Source organism: Haematobia irritans, chromosome 4 (assembly GCF_050003625.1).
Source record: "Haematobia irritans isolate KBUSLIRL chromosome 4, ASM5000362v1, whole genome shotgun sequence".
Taxonomy (NCBI): Eukaryota; Metazoa; Arthropoda; class Insecta; order Diptera; family Muscidae; genus Haematobia; species Haematobia irritans.
Window position 1 is genome coordinate 177,061,456 of NC_134400.1, and position 9,133 is coordinate 177,070,588.

A 9,133-nucleotide genomic window follows, 5' to 3' on the forward strand; every position below is an offset into this window, starting at 1 on the left:
ACAATGACCGGTGTTGATTTTAATTTTAATACTGTAGCATACGCAATATAAATTTTCCTGACGTATGAAATCCCACGTTTTGATTGGCTAAAATATGGGAAGAATGGGAATGGAATGGGGAAAAAGATTTGTAATTTAATTTTTATTCCATTTGGGATTTATTTTATTTTGCCAAAGAAAATAGAGAAATCATGGAGAATAAACAAACTTGTTGTAATTTTCAAGGGATGTATTCATAAAACTTTTATTTCTAATAATAAAAAAAAAAATATGCTTATCTCTAAAAACTCATCTATAAATACAAAACATTTTATTTTTTTACATTGTCCTAAAGAGTTTCTCTTTGAATGGACTAGGCAAACTCTCTAATAGAGACGTTGGATTAGCACAAACTGCTACCAATTCTTCGGAATTCAACCAACCCAGATGGAGTAGATGCTATAAGAACAGAACAACATACATGAAGAAGCTTAAAATGATTGGTGAATTACACTATTTTTAATTACCTCATAGGTCTTCTCCATTTTCAAACGCAAACCATATACTTTATTTTCTTCGTCTACATTGTCACTAGTTTTGGTTTTTTTCAAAGACTTCTTTTTTGAATTTTCCATTACGGCATCTTCTATCTTCTCTTGCGATTTACATTTCTCCAGTACAAATAATTTAGCATCATTTTGCATCACGAAGATATTGGGATTGCGTGGATCGAGAACAATATTATTTATGCTATTATGTTCAGAGTTAATCACAAAACGATCTAGATCGGAACATGTGAAACACATTTCCTCTAAATCATATTCAAATATCTTGCCATCAGCGAAAGCCGCTACAAGACGAGGTTGTTCGGCATGTATGGCTACAGCTGTAGTGGCCGCTGTGTAACGTGGTAAGTTGAGTAGATGTTTAAAATGTTTACCCTTATAGACGGACCACACCGCTATCGAACGATCAGCACTGGCTGCAGCAATATAGGAACCACAAACAGAAACTGTAAAGAGTTTTATGGAATCTTTGATATGTTTGCTGGTATCAATGCATTCTATGAAATCCAAAGGTGGTGATATAGATGCATCCAGCACATTGTCATCCGGCGATACCAGTACGGCAAATATGATAATCTGTTTACTTTCACGGTTAACCACTATCAAACGCATTGAATCGGCTGTGAATTGCACATGTGAAGCTGCCGTCAGTTGTTCGGGTAAATCTTTAACTCGTATAAGTTGTGTACTACGTGTATTATCACCTTCACTAACTCCAGGTATAAAGTGAAATAGCCGTATTTCATTATGAGTCGAATAGCACAGCCATCGACCATTGGGCGATAGAGTAGAACATACAATACGATCTTCATTTTTACTCTTGAATTCCAACAGTTTTTCAGGTACTGTTTCCAAGCTAAGCAATTTCGATGCTGATGCATTTCGGCTATTTGTTGTTTCACTAACCAATTCTGGATTTGCGTTTGTTGAACCCAATCGCCATATTTCCAATGAACTTGGATATCGGAGGAGTAAAAGGCGATCTGCATTAGCTACGCTTACACAAGGTTGCTGCAAAATGAAAAAGGAGAGTTAATTTTGTTTTGGTGATAATAACAATTAAAAGGAAAAGTGGCCCCGAAAAATAAATAAGTTTTCTTTTTTTTTAACTTTTGAACACCGGGAGTTTATCATTAATAAACGGGATCTCTTTTATCAAAGAGTACTTCTTGATTCTATATTAAGCTCAATTATGGGGATCTTCATTTTATGTCAGATATTGAACGATGAGAAAACAACTCCCTTTATGTACTTTCCAAATTACCAACGACAAACTTACCTGTAAAAATGGTCCATATTTAACAATTGTCGATCGAGTCTTGGTAGCGGAAGACACACCCAAATAACCATCAACACCTCCTGAATATATATTTTCGTGAGCACATACCAAAGCCTTTACATCATGATCGTGAACCCGCCTTTGTAAAAACTTGATCCATCGGTAAAAGGTCATGTCATCGCGTTTTATTTGTGTCTTTGCATAAATTCTTATTGTGGGTTCTATGCCAGCACAAAAAAGTTTATCTTCTTCCTCATTTACGGCCACAGCTAAAACGTCTGCTTTCAACACTTGATGTGTCTCAACCTGGGATGCTGTCTTACCATCCCAAATACTAACATAACCTCGTGAATCACCAGATATGATGGTGAAGTCTTGTAAAACCTGTAGAGACCAAACGATCGTATCCTGGGGCATTGACTTAGATGTTACTGTCATTTTGTTGATAGCATGACCCGTCCGGGTATTCCAAATTCGTATGGCACCCATGGAACCAGTAACCAAAAAGTTGCCGGTAGCATCAAAACGACAGCACAACACTCTTCCTTCTTGTTTGTCGAACAATGACTTATATTGAAATTGATTGTCTTCGATATTGAAAATGTTTATATAGCCTTCTTCAGTGCCTATGGCAATTTCACTGCCCTCTCGATTAACATCTAAACACCAAATGGCATTACCAGTGACGTGCTGTTTAAAACGTGGACTCAATGTTTGCATATTCCATTCGATCAACTCCCCATTAAGGCCTGCGCTGAACAAACGTTCGGAGCACCATGCCAAACCCTCTACAGAATTTTGCGGTGTTTTGGGTATGGTACGTTCTAAGCATGGAACATGTCTTACATCCCAAATCTCAATGGATCCATCATTTCTGCAACATATATTTAATTTTAATAATTTAACTGATTAACATTTTATTAAAATTCGTATGTTTTAGAAAAATCTTACCTGGACACTGCCAGTTTTTTCCAAAGGGAATTGTAAGCCATACAATGTATCGAACGTGGTTGCAGATTGTAGAAACGTACATTGTGTATGTGAGTTCGTCCCTTATTGTCACAATCACTTTCACTAGTCCTTCTCATTTTCATAATAAATATTTATTACAGATCCAAATAATTTAACAATATAACAAAGCTCCCGAACAAGGAGCGCGATAGAAACCAAAACACGTGCAAAGTGTTTACGAAATAGTGGATGGGAAAATGTGTCAAAGTAGGGCTGCCAATATTTTCAGAAATTGATAATGGGCAGTTCACATTATAAGATTTCTCAAACGCCACCAATTTTAACGGCCGCGAACCAGTTTTTCCCAGTCGAAGCCGACGCCGAATATCTCGACTCAAAATTATGCGCTTTACAGACTATCAGTTATTCCGGACGACAGTGCTCGTGTCGACATTATAAATTAAGTCCGAAGGCATAATCGATACTGCTGCATGTTTATGGGATCGATAACATATTTACCGATTATTTAGTCATCGCCGACAAGTCGTATCGATCCGACACACTGTAAGATTCTTTACAAACACCGACACTCCGTCCGGAATAACTGATATTTTGTAAAGCGCATTAGTCGCCAATTAATCATAAATATTGATATAAAAAGAAATTGTGTTGTATTTTTTGTAAAAATGTTTATCTTTCTACTCAAAGTCCGTCAGTATTAAGTTCCTATAAAAATTTTCCAAACATTTAACTCAGGAAATTTGAATGAAATGTAAAAATGAATGTTAGATTGGTTGTGCAACTAATCTCTTTACCATTCAGATAATGCGCTTTACAGACTATCAGTTATTCCGGACGGAATGTCGGTGTTTGTAAAGAATCTTACAGTGTGTCGGATCGATACGACTTGTCGGCGATTACTAAATAATCGGTAAATGTGTTATCGATCCCATAAACATGCAGCAGTATCGATTATGCCGTCGGACTTAACTTATAATGTGCACAATATATGGGATATGTTCGACACGAGCACTGTCGTCCGGAATATCTGATAGTCTGTAAAGCGCATTATGCGCGTTAACACCGACATTCCGTCCGGAATAACTGATAGTCTGTAAAGCGCATTAGACGGTCGGATAAACACTACGACAGAGGTTCGACTATTTGTTGTGTGTTCGTTCAAGTTTTACCCTCACACTGCACGAACAATTATAGGGCTGTTTTCTTTTAGCACTGGATACCCTAAGCCGTGAAGGACTAAAAGAAAACAGAGTACTCGCTTATCGAGAACATCTCCAAAAATATGCAACACTGTCATCAGCTGTTTAAAAACAATCACAGAAAAGAAATTAAATCTTGCATTTTTAATATATGAAATGCTCCAATTTGTAATAAATATTTACTGCTGCGATTATTTATGACACTGTACCACTTTGATTTTCATGTTTTTTGATAAATTAGTCACAATAAGTTGCTATTGTGATTCACTTTATCAAAATACAATCCGGCAACATCGGCGCGACTTGCATTGATGAGTTGTTCGGGATAGAATACCAGTGCAACGATGTTCTGGATAGCCCATACAAATGTTTCATCCAGTGCTAAAAGAAAACAGCCCTTATGATAACAACATGAAGAAATAAGAAGAAGCATAAACACAAACAATGAAGATGGACGAAAAGTTTGGTGTAAATCCATTTTTTAGTAAAAATGGAAGAAACAATAAAAATTCCAAGCTGAATTAGCGATCCGTCATTAATTTCATTGCAGAAATGCTTGTTTTAATTATGAAAATAAATTTGTTTTTGCTAAATTTATTTGGGGGGATTTTTGGTGTAAAAAATTATTTCAGACCTTATAAAGTGGAGCAATTCTCAAGCAAATTCGAAACAATTCTAGCATGAGTTATGAGAAAAAAGATGCGGGAAGTCAACAAGAAGATCCTAAATACAAACAAGTATGCAATAGCATTATTTTCGTTATCTTTTTTAAACTCTTCTGTTGAAAGGGCATTTTTAATATTTGACAAATTTAAAAACAATCGTATCTTAACTTAGCAGCTGAAACCCTTTTAAGAGTAAGCCCGCTTTTTAAATTGATATACATATTGTATTATTACATCCAAAGAAAAAATAATTTCATCAGGGATGAAATTTTAAGCAAACGAAAATCTCTTTTGTTTTAAAATATTTTCTTAATTAGCAAATTTTATTTTTTATTTACTTCAAACGAAAAAAAAATTTAGCATCAAAAGAAAACTTAGTTTGTCTAAAATTTCGTTTCTCAGGAAAGAACTCTTCTTTCAGGATATATATTTGTGTTAAATTTAATTTTTAAAGTGTATCACTACAGGATTTTTTTCACGAAATTTTGGGACCACTTTTTATATTCTGAAATTTTTTGGGGGTTTTTGAAAAAAACTTAGACCAATTTAGGGGTTTTTTTTTCTTAAGATTTGGGTGGAAGAATCAAAAATCACCTGGCAACACTGGTTCTAAGTTTACCATAACTTATCGATAAGTCCACAAGAACAATGTAATCGAAATGAATGAGTCTCAAATAAAATATACTTACTTACTTTTACACTTTTACTTCTTCTGGGGGAATCAGAATCGCGAATCGATTGGTTGATTGGGAAGACGTGAAAGGAGGGGACTAATTCAATTAATATAAAGTATCCTTAATAGCGGCATGCATTAAAACGAACAAAAAGAAAACTAATTCCTGTACAATATCTACTGCTGTAGAACAAGATGGTAATAGACATGAATATAATGAAAGTGACAAACTTGATTAAGGGTAAACAAAACAAACAAAAATACTGAAAATTATGTTCTATTGATTGCTTAACTTCTTCAACTTTAGCTTTACTGCTGTGTACAATATGCCTTCCATATGGTGAGGCCGCAAGCAATTCCAAAGTATTTGAGCTTACTGATCGCTTCATAGATGTGCGCCACGAAGGCCAGTGGTTGGTAATGTTCTACGCTCCCTGGTGTGGCTATTGCAAAAGGACAGAGCCTGTTTTTGCTTTGGTTGCCCAAGCTCTACATGCTACCAATGTTCGAGTTGGACGTCTGGATTGCACAAAATACCCAGCAGCAGCAAGAGAATTTAAGGTGCGCTCCTATCCCACTATAACATTTATTAAAGGAAATATGGAGTATACGTATTCTGGTGATCGTAGCAAGGACGAATTAGTCGACTACGCTCTCAGAATGAGTGGCCCTCCGGTTCAACTTGTCACTAGGACTGAGAGTGTGGATATGCTTAAGGGTTCTCACACCATATTCTTTATGTTTATCGGCTCTCAAGAAGGTATTGTTTGGGAGACCTTTTATGCAGCTGCTGAGAATTATCAGGAACATGGGTTCTTCTATGCGACCACAGCTGACGTGGCTGCGCAGCACTTCGATTTTGAACATTTACCAGCCGTAATTGTTTACAAGGAGGAACAACACCATTATTATCCCCATGCTCATAAAGCTCATGAAATGGATCCATATTTGGTTAATGAAACAATACATCATTTTGTGAATGTGGAAAGATTTGTCGCATTCCCCAAGATAACACGATTCAATATTAATCAATTATTCAAGACCAAAAAATACTTGGTAGTAGCTGTGGTCGAAGAGGACAAACTTAATCAAGTAGCTACACATGAGTTGGAGTTTCGTGATATGGTGGAGACAGTTATTAGAAAGCACCGTGATCGTTATCATGATAAGTTCCAATTTGGTTGGGTAAGTTAACTTAAAATATTGGTAATGGTGAGGTGTGTATACTTACTTGAGCTCTTCTCTTTCTCAGATTGGTGATCCAAGTATTGCTCACTCAATTATAATGGATCAAATGCCTACTCCACATATAATAGTTATCAATTCGACTACACAGCAACACTATCTCCCTGACGATGATCCAATGCAAATGACTCCACAAGCCTTGCATATTTTCTTAGAGAGTATTCATAACGAAAGTGCCATAGCTTTAGGTGGTGACACATTTTTGGTACGTCTCAACCGTGTAGTATTTGAAGGCAAGAAATCGATCATTGAAATGTGGCAGGGAAATCCTGTATTGACATCTGTTATCTTTGGCTTGCCTTTGGGATTCCTTAGTTTGATTTTATATTCCATATTCTGCGGCGATTGTCTTGTGACAGAAGAGGAAGAAGATGATCACGAGAAGAAAGAGTAAATTGCCAAGTTCGCAACCTTAGCTAAATACCTTAAAAAAGGGTAGTTCCTTTTTCTAACTTGAATATAGTTTTTAAGGCCGTCATGCCAAATTGTCTAGTCTTTTTATCAAATCTTTTACAGATCTCTTTTTCCTAAGAAATAATCTCATATTTTAAATTCTACGAAATCTGTTCATGTATTATGTTAAAAAAAAAGTTTTGCAAATGAAATGAAACTAAAACTAAAATGGACATAGTATATTTCTTAAGTTAACAGAACAAGCGTGCTTTTTAATCCACTGGCGGGAGGGTGTTTTTCTCAATTGTTCAACCATTGCATGTACACAAGGTATCACCACTAATAATCAGCATCCGTAATCATCATCGTCATCCGAATCAATCAGTTCCTTTTTCTAACTTGAATATAGTTTTTAAGGCCGTCATGCCAAATTGTCTAGTCTTTTTATCAAATCTTTTACAGATCTCTTTTTCCAAAGAAATAATCTCATATTTTAAATTCTACGAAATCTGTTCATGTATTATGTTAAAAAAAAAAGTTTTGCAAATGAAATGAAACTAAAACTAAAATGGACATAGTATATTTCTTAAGTTAACAGAACAAGCGTGCTTTTTAATCCACTGGCGGGAGGGTGTTTTTCTCAATTGTTCAACCATTGCATGTACACAAGGTATCACCACTAATAATCAGCATCCGTAATCATCATCGTCATCCGAATCAATGGCAGCACGACGTCTGTCGTATTTAACAGTGCTTTTGCTCTGTGGCATCTGAGCATTGACACTTTCCAATATACTGACAAATTGGGCATCGTCCAATTTACCTCTTAACTGGCCTGTTTGAGCCATTCTTAAGACCATATTTTCAAAAACTGCTGCTTTTTCTGGTTTGCTTATTTTTAAGGTATTCACTACAAGTTTATAATATATATTCAAAGTTTCTTATCGTTTTAATTATATACATACATCGTGCTCTAGCCTGCTGATCCAAAACCTGCGAGAGAATTGAATGTTTCATTTCTTCTTGTTGGCGCATTTGTTCTTCTTGAGCCTTTTGTTTCTCTGCGGAATTGCCACCGCCTCCTCCACTTCCCTTAAAAGAATAAAATGCTACAAATAAAATTGTGTAATTTTGAAATATAGAAACAATTATCCTATAATGGAATGATGTCAGATTGAAAAGTTATAGATATGGAGATGTGGCTATATATTGAAGCTATATTTAAATCTGAATGGAGTAAGTTAGATATATTGGCATTATCTAATTTAATGTTCACTTGAACTATTCAGTCATAGTGTGATGCTAGAGGGGGTGAACTGCTTTCTTATCAATGAGTGCAGCCCGATTTTATGTTTAAGGCTACGGTCACACTAGGCAAGACCAAAATGAGTGTCAAACATTTTTCTAGAACTATTTTCCAAATATCTGGATACGGTTTTTGGAAAATAATCCTATGATTTTGGAAAATAATCCTATGATGTTATATATCCAATAAGAGCTAAATATGTTTTCTGAGTCGGCTGTGGCGACGGATTCTTTTTTTATTTCTGTCAAATATTTGCCCAGTGTGACCATAGCATAACACAATGACAAGTATCTCCTTTTTATAGTCGAGTCTGAACGGCGTGAAACAACTTTCGCTTTGAAACCCAGCGATACTGAGACCTCTGCAGGTAGTAACGGTATTGATATGCAGAAACGGTAGTGAAATGCATCCAAATCCCAAATCCTGAAATATACATAACAATGACTCATCCTTTGGCTACTTTCATATACACATTTTAACATTTCAGCCACGAGAATTTATTTCGACCCTTTATGGTATTTGTTGCTAATTTGGATTAATACATATTTTAGATTTCCACAACATGTGTTATTTCCTGAAAGGGGCAATGACCGTTGAAGGCTACCGTTCTTTTATTTGCCCGGCAAAGAGACAATAACCGATATCTGCAGTATATATGTGAAATTAGGGAATTTTATATATTCTCCATATCACTTACATATTGCGATTGAAGCTGTGCCATACGTTGGGCACGGATTGAATCCAAATCATCGTCCATTATAATTTTTATAAGCTGTAAGAGGTTGGATTTTCTGCAATGACTAAATGTCAAATTAAAGCCATCTTAGCGATGGCATGGGAGCTCGATAATAGTATA

The 9,133-nt window shown here is 35.7% G+C and overlaps 3 protein-coding genes across 3 annotated transcripts; 1 reads left to right on the plus strand and 2 right to left on the minus strand.

Annotated features, from left to right (window-relative positions):
• Window positions 1–208: 208 nt before the first annotated feature.
• Window positions 209–3,016, minus strand: l(3)72Dn (UTP4 small subunit processome component l(3)72Dn). The gene is made up of 4 exons (XM_075305446.1): window positions 2,776–3,016; window positions 1,825–2,698; window positions 507–1,556; window positions 209–438 (listed from the first exon to the last, which is right to left on the minus strand). The coding sequence occupies exons 1-4, from the start codon at window positions 2,916–2,918 to the stop codon at window positions 319–321; spliced, it is 2,187 nt and encodes a 728-aa protein (XP_075161561.1). The 5' UTR covers window positions 2,919–3,016; the 3' UTR covers window positions 209–318.
• A 2,309-nt stretch (window positions 3,017–5,325) lies between these two features.
• Window positions 5,326–7,234, plus strand: Tmx3 (Thioredoxin-related transmembrane protein 3). The gene is made up of 3 exons (XM_075304367.1): window positions 5,326–5,574; window positions 5,641–6,518; window positions 6,586–7,234. Exons 1-3 carry the CDS (start codon window positions 5,529–5,531, stop codon window positions 6,970–6,972), a joined length of 1,311 nt encoding a protein of 436 aa, XP_075160482.1. The 5' UTR covers window positions 5,326–5,528; the 3' UTR covers window positions 6,973–7,234.
• A 228-nt stretch (window positions 7,235–7,462) lies between these two features.
• PDCD-5 (programmed cell death 5) lies at window positions 7,463–9,133 on the minus strand. The gene is made up of 3 exons (XM_075304368.1): window positions 8,975–9,133; window positions 7,937–8,063; window positions 7,463–7,881 (listed from the first exon to the last, which is right to left on the minus strand). Exons 1-3 carry the CDS (start codon window positions 9,032–9,034, stop codon window positions 7,658–7,660), a joined length of 411 nt encoding a protein of 136 aa, XP_075160483.1. The 5' UTR covers window positions 9,035–9,133; the 3' UTR covers window positions 7,463–7,657.